At 48.0% G+C, this 14,936-nt stretch overlaps 1 protein-coding gene across 3 annotated transcripts in view; it reads right to left on the bottom strand.

Moving 5' to 3' along the window:
• Positions 1–8,169: 8,169 nt before the first annotated feature.
• The window catches only part of FEZ1 (fasciculation and elongation protein zeta 1), a 36,622-nt gene continuing 29,855 nt past the window's right edge, over positions 8,170–14,936 (bottom strand). For all 3 annotated transcript variants that reach the window (XM_032472658.1, XM_032472659.1, XM_006174334.3), the window contains exons 9-10: positions 11,167–11,232; positions 8,170–8,522 (exon numbers count right to left, since the gene is read on the bottom strand). In XM_032472658.1, coding sequence (XP_032328549.1) covers positions 8,506–8,522; positions 11,167–11,232 — 83 coding nt within the window. In that variant the 3' untranslated portion in view covers positions 8,170–8,505. The remainder of the gene's footprint in view (positions 8,523–11,166; positions 11,233–14,936) is intronic.

Below are 14,936 nucleotides of genomic sequence, written 5' to 3'. Positions count from 1 at the left end.
AAAAAATTCCAGGTGCAAATGAATTTAGGATGAACTGCATGTTATACTTTGTCAGAGGAGCTTCATAATGCACATTAGTATATTAAAGGCTCTGAGAAGTCCTGCAGGGAAGAAATCTGTTTAACCTGTTCCCCAAATGTATTTACCTTTTTTTTCCAAGTAGCATCTATTCAGTTATACTAGTATTATACAAACACATTTTAGGAAACATCAGTCTAAGAAATTACAGAGCAGCCTGCCCCAGCCTCTCCTCCTCCTTCCTGAGTTTTTCTCTCAAGTTCTGCCGTCTTTTCAACCATGCTGCCAACGAAAAAGGGGTTTCCTAAATCATTCGAGATGTGAGTGGCTATATTTTGAGAAGGCAGCAACCTCTGTGCATGGCCCTAATCCTTTCCAACCCACAGAGAAGATGTGCCACAATCCGGGTAGAAATAAGAGAGATGGGACAAGGGGAAGGTATAGCTCAGTGCCTAGCATGCACGAGGTCCTGGGTTCAATCCCCAGTAGCTCCATTAAATAAATAAATAAACAAACAAACCTAATTCTCCCTCCCCACCAAAAAAAGGAGAGATGGAACAATGTGGAGTAGGGTGCAGAGATTTTCTTTACACCCAAAAGGAGCCATGTTATCAGGGCCCTGGGAACCGTTCAGGCTGACTTCTGGCCCCAACCTCATCAGGGAAGATCTTTCAGATTTGGAGATTCCTGCTCAGGGAAGTTCATGACCAGAGTTCAATTTCAGGACTCATTCATTCATGTATTAATTGAGCGCAAACTCTGTCCCAGGCAGTTTTAGACACTAAGGCTGCAGCTGCGATCAACAAAGACACAGAATTCCCATCCCAGGGGAAGACAGGCTGAAAGCGAGCCTGTGATGGCCCTCGTGGTTGAGATGTGGCGGCGTCCTAGGGCAGTTCAGAGTCGCCAACAGGAGGCGCTCGGGTCAGATTCAGCTCACAGATGTGTTTTGTTTGGACTATATATTGTTTTGTAAAATTGGGGGATCAACATTTAAGTTAGGAGACTGCACATAAAAAATCCAGATTCTTGGTTTCTCTTGACAAATTGCACAATCAGGCAACTGGGGACCTCTATTCCCACCTGGCTACAGTCGGGTGTAGTTGAGTCATTGCTGCCCCTGACAATGTGGCCCCAGGTGGTCGTGACATTGTTCCTCCTGCCGTCTCCCAACGTGGAGGCTGAGGGTCAGCCGCCATTTCTTGTTGGGCCGTCACTCTTTGGTTGGGTCATTGGCTAATTATGCTTCCTCCTCCCTTTTTTTCTTTTATTTCTTTTCTTTTCTTTTCTTTCTTTTTTTTTTTTTCTTTTTGCCTTTCTGTCCAATTTTTGAGTGGCTGTTAAAGAGGGAAATAGACCTCTACACTGATTGGATCTTATATACTGATAGATCTCCATCAAGAGTGAAAAAACAAGATAACCCAAGAGAGCTCTGCCTTTGAAAAACAATTGGAGTGAATATATTTGTTTGTAAAAGTGAAGAATCCCTGGCCTTTAATGGCAAAGTTACCTGTGTCTCACAACCAGACACACCTTCACTCACATGTTTCCTTCCTACCTGGCCTCCAGAGGCAACCCTGAGCCCTGGGGCATGAAAACCACTAGGGCTGCTTGTTATATGTGCAGATCAAATCCCATGACCAGCTTTTTCCCAGATTCCAAGACAAGATTCTTAAAGACTTTGAGAAACATCACTCACCGAACATAGCTTTCAGTTGCCTTTTAGAAGTTCCTTGTTTTATAGCTGCTTTCCTTAACTTCCTTTTGCTGAATAGATTACAACCCCCTGAGCCAGGTGATCATTCAGGGAGCATCCATAGGTGCCTGCTAGGATCCTGGCATCGTGCAGGGGACAGAGGATAATTCGACTTTGCCGAGCATCCCAGGCCAAGGGTCACAGAAGACTGGCAGAGAGGATGCCAGTCACATCATACTCCATGCATTTTCACGTTGGCGTCTCAGACAAGGCAGATTTTATTATCGCTTTCAAGTGTACCTTATACTTTTATTTCTCAGCCTCTCTCTGGGCCAATCTCATTTAGCCCCTTTGCAAATTATATGCATCTCATTAAATCAAACCCATTTAGGACAATGCCCTTCAGGTGTGTGTATCTTAGTACATCTTTCATTTTAAGACAAGTGTTTGATTTATTTTTCATCTCATTACACTCTTTAAAATTATGTGCATCTCATTACACCCAGTGCACTGAGACGACTTATTTCCGGTGTAGACATTACACCCAGTATTATCAGGCAAGAATATTTTTTTCATTTCATTACAAGCCTTACAATTTATGTACATCTCATTACAATCAGCCATTTAAGACAATTCCCTTCAGTTGTGTATATCTCATTATACTTTTTCATTTTCAGATTTTTTTCCCATCGTCTTACACCCAAGCATTATCCAGAGAACTCCCTTCAGGTTTGCGCATCTCACATCCTCCTGTTCTTTCATGAATTTCTGGGTGGTTCTTCCCTCCCATAGTATTGCAACATTTTTATGATATCCAACCCATTTAAGGCCAGCTCTGCCCACCTGTGGGCCCCCATGACTCTGCAGGAAAGGGGAGAACACTGGGTTCTCCCGAATTTGGCCGAGACTCTGCCAATACTTCCCCTTACACACACGGGACTACCTGAATTAGCTTCCTCATTTGCACAGCGAGGGGGTGTGAGGGGACGGTTGCTAAGTCCCCTTCGATTGATCTTTTATGAAACCGAGTCCCGTGGACAGCAGTGCCCCAGGTTCCCAGCTTCTGCCGGGGATGCTGCTCCGCCCTCTGGACAGCCCCACCCCCGCTGGAGAAGCTGAGACGGACATCACTGCCCAGGCTCCCAGCACCCAGCCGGCTCCACACTTCATCTTGGAAGGAGATGAAATAACTTCCCTCTTTTTGATGAAATCCCCCCCGGCACCTCCAGGCCCAGTAGCATCTTTGTCTCTCCCACAACTCCCATGCCGGGAGTTCTCTGCTGAGGGAAACTTAGAATTGCTGAGCGGGCTTTTTGGAGGCGCAGGTGCCCAAGATCCATTCTCAACCCACTAGATTGGGATCTCCAAGGGTGGGGTTGAGGTAGGTGCATTTTTAAGAGATGCTGAACCACTGTCTCATCCAAGGCTGACTTCAGAGAAGGCTCTGCGGTCAGTCGCCCTGAGCTGTAAGGGCCTCTGCGCTCAGCACTGTGCCTTCTGTGTGTTTGCAGATAACAGGCATCCAAGCCTGGAGAGAAAAGACATCGTCTCTCAGTCCTGGAAAGGGCACCAAGGCCAGTAGACCCGCCTTGCCCACCTGCTGTGGGAGCCCCATCCACAGCACACTGTAAACTCCGCCGCTTCAGCCATCCTCCTCCAATGCCTCCCAGGGCAGAAAGGCCCGGTGGCACACGGGTCCACCTGACCCCTCCCGCTGGCACCCCGCATCTGCTGGCTGCCCTCCGGAGGCAGGTGGGAGCAGCAGAAACCCTCCAGAGTGTTTGTGGTTTTGGAGGCTGACTTCCCACGTGGGGGACCTGCAGTACTGTCCTCCATCTCTGTTCCCACCAGCGTGGCCTGACCATGGAGTATGTGAGCCTTCTCTGGGTTTGTCTGCGATGGTCTGTGTGCTGCCTCGCTGTCATTCTACTTGTCTCCTCGCCGGCAAAAACAGAATCTTTTCTCTAAGTACAAAAATAAATGTGACTTGCCACGGTCCCTCCTCCACCACTCCCCTGGAACGAACCTGCTGAGAAATCAGGATAGGATCCAACTCGACCTCTTTGCTTTGTCCCCTTGTCCAGGAGAGCCCAGAGGCCCTGGTTCTAGAATCAGATGGGCCACCAGTAAGCAGCATGCCGGGGGTGGGGGTGGAGGGGGGGTGAGGCAGATTTTAGGGGAACAGGCCACACCCTATCTTGTTTTGTTTTTGTTTTCCCATCTTCTGTGCCTATTGGATCGCAAAAATGATAAGGCTGGAGAGGTCACAGGGCCCGCCCTTTCTCTACGTCCCTCGACAGTTACCAGCAAAATAAAAGTCACAATTTTTTGACCATTTAGCGAGTATGCCAGATACTGTAAATGACTCAAAACAACCCTGGGAGAATTACTGGTATTATTACTAGTGTTAATATTCCCATTTCTAAAATAAGGAGACTGAGGCTCAGAGAAATTAAATAATTTTGTCAAAAATTATTTAGCTAATATGTAGCAGAGCTGGGATTCGAACCCAAGCCCCAAACCCATGCTCTTTCTTATGAGGTAATTTGCCTCCTGAGTTCGACTTGACCACGCCTGGTTTCAGGGTCAAGGGAAGAGATGCCCCACTTCCCTGAAACCCTCAGAGGTGCCTGCATCCCTGCACCTGCCTTTACATTCCTCCCCTCAGTTCCCCAGGTGAAGCAGCGTTCAGAGATGGGGGATCCAAACCTTACCTTCCTCTCCCACAGCAGAGCATCACCCAGTAGCCCACCTGCTCCCACTGAACCCTTTATCTTTGGAGGGAGGGGGCAGGAATGATGTCCTTACGAAATTGTTCTGCAAACTTTTCTATGAGCGGTGCTGCGGGAGGGGGTTGGGGAGCTAGTCTTGGGGGAGAGGCCACTGTTGCCATCCACAGCCTGGGACAAAGAAGTGGGGGACAGCAAGGTCGATTGCTCAGATGTGGGCAGAGTTTGATGCGTGAGGAACTGCTGAGTCCAGGCGACCTGTCAGTGATGACAGCCACGTCCAAGCCTGCCTCACTTCCGGCCTGTATCAGTGGTTCCTTCCCTCCTGTTCAGGTGGACCGGTGGAGGAAAGACAAATAAAGGGGCTCAAGCAAAGTGGGGGAGGCCACTGAGAGCAGAGGACGGGCCGGGGCCTGGGGCATTGTCAGATGGGGACTATTTTAATGAGAAAAAAAAAAAACAGTTCTGTTCAAGGCGGAGAAGACGAGAGCGAAGTGGAAATACACTGGATGGGGATACAGACACCTGGCCTTTCATTAATGTGCTTCCCTGGTTCTGTGATTCGTCTTCCTGTTCACTAGCAGGTGGGGAGTGGAAGAGAGAATGAGGTGGGGGACACAGGATGGAGGAAAGAGGGAGGGAAAAAGAGAGAAAGAAACTAGATGTGCACGTGTCTCTGGGAGTTTTCAGACAAAGCTATTATCAAAATGCCAACCAGCTCCTGCCTGGCCAATTTGCATATTCCATGCTGTGCTCTTTGAAGCAGGATGAATATGCATGAGGGCTTGGGCAGGGGTGGGGGTGGAGCTGCTGGGCTGTGGGCTAAGGTGGCTCATTGTTCTTTGAAAAGAAAGGCATTAATATGAAGCCAAGCACCTTCCTGGTCAGCAGAGCGGCCTCTGCATCGCCTCCCTCGTGAAGGGAGGCGGAGAGCAAAGCTTAGGCTCAGACAGAAATCCTAAAGTGTCTTCTCTCATCCTCCCAAGGAAATAAATAATCAGGCGCCATCAAGAATGCGGGTGTCTCCTCCAAGAGCAGCATCTAATCACTCTCCCCTCCACGCATGCTAATCTCGGAGGCCAGCCGGCGTGAGAGTCACCTCTTCCGGCTCCCTGGGAGACTAGGCTGCCCCTCCCTTTCAAGCTTCTGCTGAAGGAGGGCTGGGCCTCTGGTGGGAGCGGAAGTGCTCTCCGTGACTGGGCCACGGGGGAGTCCCTAGGACTCAGTGGTGCTCAAAACAGGCTCACATCCATAGGACCTGGTTCAGCGCTCATCCCAGGACACCTGGAGGACCACACACACCTCCTCATGACCGCCCCATCCCGTCGCCCCTGACCACCAGCTGAAGACAGTTATACTCCAGGTGCTACTCCGGTGAGCAGGAAAGAGGTTTCATTTTAAAAATTCCAATTTATCCCATAAAATTACTGCCACGACACCCTTCCCTTTGTGTTTTCTTTCTGAGATACCTCATCTGTCTCCCATCCTGAAGGAGAGATACAAGGATGGAGAAGGTGGGGACATTCCCTTTGGACCATAGCTTGTCCCCACGGGATCGTTCATTTCAACTCTATACAAACAGAGGCTGGTGTAGGCCCTACGGTGGCATTTCCTTACCAAGATTCAGTCAGATTTGGCCTAACGAATCCACATGGAGGCCTTTAACTGATGGAATACACCTCAGTAAAGGACCCTGCTGGCCAAACCAAACAAATCCTACCTGCCCAGGAGGGTGGCAGGCAGGCCCTGGCTCCTCCCTGCCCCTGGCTGAGTGCGGACATCCTGGACGGACTTGAGCTTTGCTTCAAGACTGAGTCTGAAGCATCGGTGGGCCCTGGACTCTTCTTGGATGTTAGGACCGTTCTGACGGATGATGGGAAGAGAGGCGATGGAAGACAGCGCAGTCACCTGTTAATCACACTCTCCGCACCTTCCTGCGGCCAGTCTCCCAGAGTCCGCGCTCCAGCAACTCTGAAAACTTACCAGAGCAGCTGGAAACCTTAACACAAACACCAATTGCCTGGATCTTGTTAAAATGCAGTGGGGCGTGTCTGGGGTGGGGCCTGAGTTTTGCGTTTCTAACAAGTTCCTGGGCGGGGTTGCTGCTGGTCTGGGCCCCGTGCTGGGGAGCAGGGACAGAGGGATAGGGGAGGAGAAGCCTGGAGAAATGACTGACGACCCCCCTCAACTCCTGATGTGGACAAACAGAGAGAAATGGCAGCTGCTGCTCCCACCCCTCCTCCTCCTAGGGCTCGCCTCCTTCCTGACACTTGAGATTTATTTTTAACTGCCAACAGCTTTGATTAGCTTGTCTCTGCTGCTTCAGACACCTGCTGGCAGGATAAATTGGGGGAAAGGAGTGGCTGACCCAGATCTGACAAATCCAAGGCAGGAAGGAAGGCTCTGAGGGAGTCACCGCTTCCCCATCGATGGCAGAGAGTAAACCGTGCTACGGCCCTCACCCCACCAGTGGCCCTCTGCCGTGGGCTGTGGCGCTGCCGGACGCAGAGCTGAGGTTGTCCCTTTCTGTCAAAGCTCTGATACTCAGGGCCACTCGCTGCCCTGAGGATTCGCACAGGTGCTGGTGGAGCTTCCGCCTTCCTGCAGCTGCCAGGGCTGTCTACACGGACGTCCTGCTCTGTGTAGACACCCACGTTGAGCCGCAGGCACTGGGGCAGTTTCCCTGGTGTGTAAGTGCCCCCTCACCCCCCAGGGAAGATTGCAGGGCACCAGTGAGGCCTTCTATTGTCACCTGTGCCGATCTGCGGCCTCCAGTGCAGTTGTCAGAGGGAAGAATCGTGGCTTCCCAGGGGGCGCACCAACGCCAAGCTCCTAAGAGGGAGCGGAGGTCTAACTGCCTAAGAGGCCAAGGTGCCAGGCTGACTCCACCACCTCGAACATCTCTGCTGCTTGGTCCCATCTGTCTCTCAGGACAACGCCACCGCCTACTTGCCACAGAGGGTCTGCGATGTGAGATAAGGTGCAGTGATGACAGGCGAGTGGCAAGTGGTGGGTGATAGTCTTTGCTCTAAGACAGGACTGTGGGAATATGCAGAGTTATCATTCAAGCCTGAAGATGGAAGGCAAGACAGTTCAGGTTGTGGGGAAGCACAGCCCCTCTGGATTCGAGGACAGCTTTCACCTGCTGGCCCATCAAGGCTGGCAGCTGCCTGCCACCGAGGCCGGAGACAGCACGTAGGAGCCAGAGCTGCTGGCCATCGAGGGCCGCGGGGAGGGCAGGGAGGGCACGCAAGGTCACGGGAGACTGTTCCCAGGGGTCGGTGGGCACGTCAGGAAAGTAGTTGCAACCCCTCACGCTAGGAGAGCCCAGCAGCACAGACGCCCTCCAGCCCCCGGGCCCCCAGGAGTCCACCCAGCCACCCCAACAGGGGCCGCCGAGCCGCCCGGCTCCTCCATGAGCCTCACTTCCTACCCGCCAACCCCGCGATCTCCCCCTCTAACCAGGGGTTCCTGTAACACATCATGCAGCTCCCTTGAGAGCTGCCCAAAAGCAAGATCTTAAGAGTCTGCGATGGCTTCCTCCTTCTGTCTGCAGGACTGCAGCCCCACCACGACCCCCCACAGGGGCTGGCACGCCCCCAGTCCCTAAGCACCGTGCTGGCAGCAACCGGCCATGAACATCAGGCGGGGGCAGCTACACATCCTTTCTCTAGAGGTTTGTACCAGGGGGCCAGTGGACACCACACTCCAAGCACATGAAGAATATTAATTAAATGAAGGTTTATTTCAAAATTAGTCTTAGGGTGTAAGCTGTGTTTTGAGGGCTGGAGCCAGACTACATGAGTGGTGACAGTACCCGCCTTCCTCCAACATAGGCGGAGAGGCGGCATCGTCACCAATCCTGCCCGTCGGTCATGCATCCAATGGTTACTAGGACTAGAAGCCAACAGCAAAGGACCCCGCGCACTTGCTCATGTTTAATCGAGGTTAAGCTATACAAGTTTAAATACACGTCGGAGGCTACGTGGTGTCATGCAGTCCCTGTGGCGGGATGACTCTTGCTCGGTGGCCTCCGTGGCAAGGCTGCTCCCAAGGGCAAGGTTAGGTAGGACAGAGCACTGGAAAGAGAAGAGGAGAGAAGGGGTGTCAAAGCCAGTGTGGGGCCGGACCTGCCGGCCCGGGTGGCCCTGGCCGAGAGCAGCCACGCCAGCCTCTCACCAGCGTCCTGAGCAGAGACCTGCCCCCTTAGAACCAGGGAACGACGGCAATCAGGTGTCTTCCTTCCAGAAGGAGGAAGAGCCAATGATAGCTGGTTGTTCGAGGGGGTGATTAAATGCGTGGCCTCTGGTACCCATCTGCCTAGGTTCAAATCCTGGGTCTGGCTGTTACTAATCCCATGACCTTCGGGAAATAACTTCACCTACCTGTGCTTGTTTCTTCGTGTGCACGGTAGACAGCGCCTCTGCCCCCCCTCCCCCACAGGGTTGTTCAGAAGCAAATGGAAAGTGCTCTGTAAATGTTAACTAGTTTTATCAATTCACTGACATTTAGTGGATTGTGAAAGGGTGGTGAAGGGTAAAGTCTGGCCCTCAGGCTCCCAGACTTTAGAACCCATTTCTACACACCTGCTTTGAGAAACTTGTTGCTCCTTTAAAATCTTTAAGAGTCAGAAGTTCTTCCCAATGTTTAGCCTAAATTCATCCCACAGAAATTTAAGATTAATCTCTCTGATCCTTATGGAAATGGTACCGTTCAGAGGGGTTTTGTTTGCTTGTTAGTTTTTAATTTATTTGTTTTTGGTGGGGTCGGAGGGGAGGTAATTAGGCTTATTTACTTTTAATGGAGGTGCTGGGGATTGAACCCAGGACCCTGTGCGTGCTAAGCATGTGCTCTGCCACTTGAGCTATATCTTCCCCCAGAGGTTCGTAAATGAGGTCCACAAGCCTTTGGAAACTGTACCCAAAGTCGTCTGTGCATGTGGAGCAAAACCTAATGAAGAAAAAGAGCTGGACAATGAATGACCATCAGTCAATAGTGTTATGGAGTCCATGGTTGTGTCCCCCACAGAATTCGCGTTGAAGCCCTAACCCCCCGGGGGCAGCTGTATCTGGAGATGGAGCCTCTGAGGAAGTAGAGTGAAATGAGGGCATACAGGTGGGGCTCTGACCTGACAGGGTTAGTGTCCTTATAAGAAGACGCACCAGAGGGCGCTGGCGCTCTCTCCTCACACACACGGAAGAAAGGCCATGTGAGGACAGAGTGAGAAGGTGGCTACTTACAAGCCAAGAAGAGAGCCCTCACTAGAAACTGAATTTACTGGCACCTTGCTCATGGATTTCTGCTCACCAGAACTGTGAGAAAATAACTTCCTGTTGTTCAAGCCACCCAGTGGTGTTCTGTTTTAGCAGCCTAAACAGACTGATACAGATGCTAACATCCCCAAAAGAAAGACAACCAGACAGTATGTCTCTTAATGGAAGTTTACAGCTAATGATAACGTAACGCTTATCAAAAGCTTCATGGACAATCGTCTACCAACTCCCCTGGCCCCGTTCGGTCTGGTCTGGTGTGGGTGCCCTGAATCTGATCACGCCTCCATCTCCACTGGGTAACGGGAAATACCAAAGGTGGAAGAACAGATTAAATTAAACCGTGAGGATGCAGCTACCCAGCAAAAGCCAGAAAGAGGAAATTCTGTAGGGCAAACAGTCTGGTTTCTCTAAGAAACAAAATTCAAAGAATGAGAGAGAGGAAGGAGAGGGGAGTCTACATATAATTCATACACATTTTGCACTTGCAATATGTGGACCTTCACTGGATCCTGATTCAAACAAACTGAAAAATTCTTATAGGGAAATCAGAGAAATCTGAACACTGGTTGATAGTCAAAGATATTTAAAATTTTTTAATTTTTCTAATCATGAAAATTTCTAATCATACAAATTTTTCTAATTTGTAATCATGATACTGTGGATGTGTTTTTTTTAAAAGAGTCCTTCTGTTTTAGAAATGTGTACTGAAATACATATGGATGAAAAATATATAATGATGGGTATTTGCTTCAAAATAATATGGAGGGGAGACATTGGGCAGGGGGGATAAATGAAACTAGATTGGCTGTGAGTTACTGTCAAAGCCGGATGCTACATACATGAGAGTTCACTAGACTGTACATTCTATTTTACGTATGTTTAAAGTAATCAAACATGAAACAAAAAATAGTTACGAAAGGATGCAGCGAATCATGACTCTAGTTTGCTGCCTTTCAAGTAGCTGAAACTATTAAAGGTGCCCTCCGGCTTCGTTTTTGCCAACAGACTAGCCGAGGCTGCACAGAACTGCCACAGTAAGTCTTTTGTTGGTCGGGCTGCTCTCCCAGTGGAGTCACTCTGGTGACTTGGGGGTGATGGAATCTCCTCCTCAGGCCTCCTAGCAACATCCAGCACCTCACAATTGTCCACTGAGCTCCCTGGCCCTGCCTGGGCTAGCACGGACACCCTGGGAGGGCGGGAGTCCCGGGGGCAGGGGCCTCAGAGGGGGCTTCTGCTCCCAGAGGCCTGGGCTGCTCTTACCTTTTATTTACGTGTTTATTTTAATATTTTATTTATTTTGTTTGTGGGGTTTCTGTTTGCTGTTTGGGGGAAGGTAATTAGATTTATTTACTTAGTTACTTTAATGGAGGCACTGGGGATTGAACCCAGGACCTCGTGAGTGCTAAACGTGCGCTCTGCCGCCGAGCTGTGCCCTCCCCGCTGCTCTTACCTTTTAAAATGTAGTCCGTCAGCAAAGTGGGCACCTTCTCATTATCCTCCTTCATGGCAAAGAGAACTGGGGAAGAGGGGAGAGAGGAGCCAAGAGCATCAGGGCATAAGCTCACCTCCAGGGCCCACCAACCCATCAACCCAGAGCACGTGAAAGAGTCAAGGAAACCGAACGTTCGCTGAGTATCGAGCAAGGTCTGCAAGCCTCTGGCAAGAGCCAGCGTTCAACCCGCTGGGGGAGGAGAAGCCGCCACAGGTCAGGGCGGCCTACCTATGACCCGGCTTTCTCCTTCTCTTTCACCTTTTACTTTGTTTTTTTGCTCATCTATAACGTCCACATCATCTCCTAAGTATGTATGTTTAATAATCATAAAAACAAATAAAGCAATTTCAAAAAAGAATCAGCTTTCAGATACAATCTAAATGTTAAGAATAATAGCTGCCACATCAGTGAATCACCAATAAATCTGTCTTTAAAGGCTTTCTATTCATGTACACAGCTGTTATTAGAAAAGTCCTCACCTCCAGTTTATTAGGAGCAAATGAATTTAACAAATATTTATTTTCCACTGTATGCCCAGTACAGCACTAGAATTTGTGGAAATACAAATTAATGACCCTCGAGGAGCTTACAGACTTCTTGTTGAAACAGGACATGACCTACATGCGAAGCAAACAATAGGGAAGTTATTAAAGCCTAACAGCTCTTTATAAAAGTTTTTAAAAGAGATTTTTCTGTTATTAAACTAGGTAGCACCTTCCCATGTTCACGGTTCATGTTGTGGAAGTCAGCTTTGTAGAAAATCCTTTAGGAAATTATCTAGACCTTATTATTCACAATATTAAAAAATGAGGGCAGGGGTATCTAAAAATACATTTCCTCATCAATAGATTCCTTAAGTAAGCTATGGGGTCTATGTTATATATGCAGTCTCGTATAGCTTTCCGAAAAATGAGAGAGATCTCTGTGTACACGACATCCCTATCAGCGACGAAGGAAGGCTGCAGAACTTTATGTATTAATTCTAAATGAATAAATAATAGAAGCTAATATTCACAGGAAAACTCTGGAAGAGAGCGTATGAAGCTGTTAAAAGTGGTTACCTCTCAGTGTGAGACCCCAGGGGACATTCCTTTCTACATAATAGCTCTGCAGGGTCTGGCCTTTTTCAATGAGCACGTGTTACTTTTCGCAAGAGGAGGAAACACTGGAGATGAGCTGGCCCTGATGCCTGGGGTCAGGAGGCAGCCATAAAAACAGCAGGACCCCCAGTCTGTCCCCATGTCTTTGTTCTCCACTGGTTACCTTGCCCATTTGCAAGTCAGGGTCATGAAACTTCTCTCCAAAACTCGGGAGTGGATGAGGAACAGAGCCTGCCAGGGTCATGAGTCCGTGGCTGGGTCTAGAAGAAGACTGGACCTGAGGCAATCCAGGCATTGATTTCTCTTGTTTTATTCCTTCTGTACTTCTAGACACGGTTTCATAGGCTGGAAGTACTTTGCAACTGAGCATGGGCAGACTAAACAAACACAACCAGAAGATGGCCATAAAAACCCAGTAATTGTCCTCAGTCAACATGTGTCCGGGTTGATCTCCAAAATCCAAAATTTATAGAAATTGTCAGTCCCCAGAGCTGGTCTCTGGCCTACATCCTTGACCCAGGAGTAGGGAAAAGAGGAGACGTGGTTCACAAATCCGTACAAGGATGAGCCAAAAAAACCAGAGCTTTCATAACCGGCAGGAGAATTGGTATTCAGGAAAGTTGGCAGTTTTTTCTTTTAAAAGGAATAAAATATTGGAATGTGGTATATCCACATGACAGACGAGAGAGCCATAAAAAGAATGTTAACCAAATGTTAACCGATGTGACTAAAATCATGATATGAAATTTTATAGCCAGTATAATCCCAACTATATGGAAAAGACATAAAATACTACGGCTGAAAAACACCATAATAGTGACTACAGTGAGGGGGACAGGAAGTTATTTATCTTCCTTCGTTCACTTTTCTATGTTTCCAAAGTCTCCTAAATGATGGATATACTCTAGCCCTAGTTTTTTAAATGAACTAGAAAATTGTAAACAAAACCGCTGTTTCTTAATTAAAATGAAAGAATTTCACACTGCATTCCTGAATGGGTTTCTGTAAAAAATTTATAGCTCTTCTTTTTTTTTAAAAGACCATGATAGAGTACGTTACATCTATCTACCTTCGTAATTTGTCCAAATTATTTTCCAAATGCTTACTACCCGCGAAAACACAAACACCTATAAATGTCAGCTCGTTTCTCTCTACTCCCGTTAAAAAAAAAAATCTTAGTGCATATTTATGCAAATAAAGGAGCTTCAAATGAGTTAAGAGGAAGCACAATGTACTTTGAATTTAAAATTCCAGATTCTCAAGGACGCAGGATCCATTGATGTAGGCAGGGCTTCCGTTTACCAGAACCTCCTGCTTTAGTTCTCCAAAAATGATGAAAATGAAACGTGGTCACCTTTAGCACTGGGCGCAGGAGGTAACCATCTTCCTCAGGTGAACAGAAGAAGCTCCTCTTCCTGTCCCCTAGGGTATCAAACAGCCCCGCGGCGGCCCAGTCCCTCTCAGACAGTGCAGCAATGGGCTGGGCGGCCTGGTTAGTCTGTCACTCAGCACAGCGCACGGTTGCCAAGGAGATGGACTTTGCATGATTCACTGAGCCTGTCCCCACATCTCAGCCTAGGATTTTTCTCTTCCTAAAAGAATCGAGCTGACACTGACGGCTAACACCATGTGCCCCTGGCCCTTTGGGAGTTGTAGTGTTTGACGTATATGAAGAGATTTTGCTGACAAAAGGCTCTTTATCACACGCTGCTTTCTCCCATCACGCAGAATGTCTATTAACATCACTTGACAAGTCCAAGTGGAGGAGAGGAGGCAGTCATTGCCTGCAAGGAAAACCAGACTCCATTCTCTCCCATCAGCCTCACGCGCCCAAGAAACCTTGCTTCTCATTAAAAATACAGCCAGTCCCATTTTGATAATGTTGATTCTTCCAATCCAGGAGCACAAGAAATCTTTCCATTTCTTTGTATCATCTTCAATTTCCTTCATCAATGTTTTGCAGTTTTCAGAGTACAGGTAATCTCCTTGGTTAAGCTTATTTCTAGGTATTTTGTTGTTTTTGATGCAGTGGAAATGTTTATGCCAGTTATAAAGCTCTGGTTTTCGAAGTGAAGAAAAAGTGAATGAAGGGCCGCAAATGGCAAAATATCCTTCTTTCTTACGGGTGAGTTGTATTCCACTGTATATATGAGCTGCCTCTTCTTTATCCACTCATCTATTGATGTGCACTTATCCATATCTTGGCAATTATAAACAATGTTGCTGTTAATTGCAGGGTGTATGTATCTTTTTGAATGAATTCTTATTTTGTGGTTGCTTTATTCCTTTGATAATTATGTAAGTTTAAAAAAGCTAAAGCTCTAAATGTTTTTAGAAACAATGAACAGTACATACACATAAATTTTTTTAAATGTGTGCAGTATATTGTGTATATGTATTTACATGCAATACATTGTATATGTACAGTCAAGTTGTAACAATTCTACCTAATAAAGCTGAAAAGTGAAGAAAAAAAAAAAATACAGCCAGTCCCTGAGACCAAGCTCCGTGCTTCAGGGGCACAAGTTCAGACAAAGCAACCTCAAGCCACAGAGGAGAGATGGGGTGACACAGAGGGTGCAGAGCCTTGAGAACCGTGGGTGATGCACAGGAAGTCCCTGCACACCG

This window comes from Camelus ferus, chromosome 33, assembly GCF_009834535.1.
Source record: "Camelus ferus isolate YT-003-E chromosome 33, BCGSAC_Cfer_1.0, whole genome shotgun sequence".
NCBI classification, from domain to species: Eukaryota; Metazoa; Chordata; class Mammalia; order Artiodactyla; family Camelidae; genus Camelus; species Camelus ferus.
Note: the sequence above shows the minus strand (reverse complement) of the source record. Positions and strands in the feature narration are given on the sequence as shown.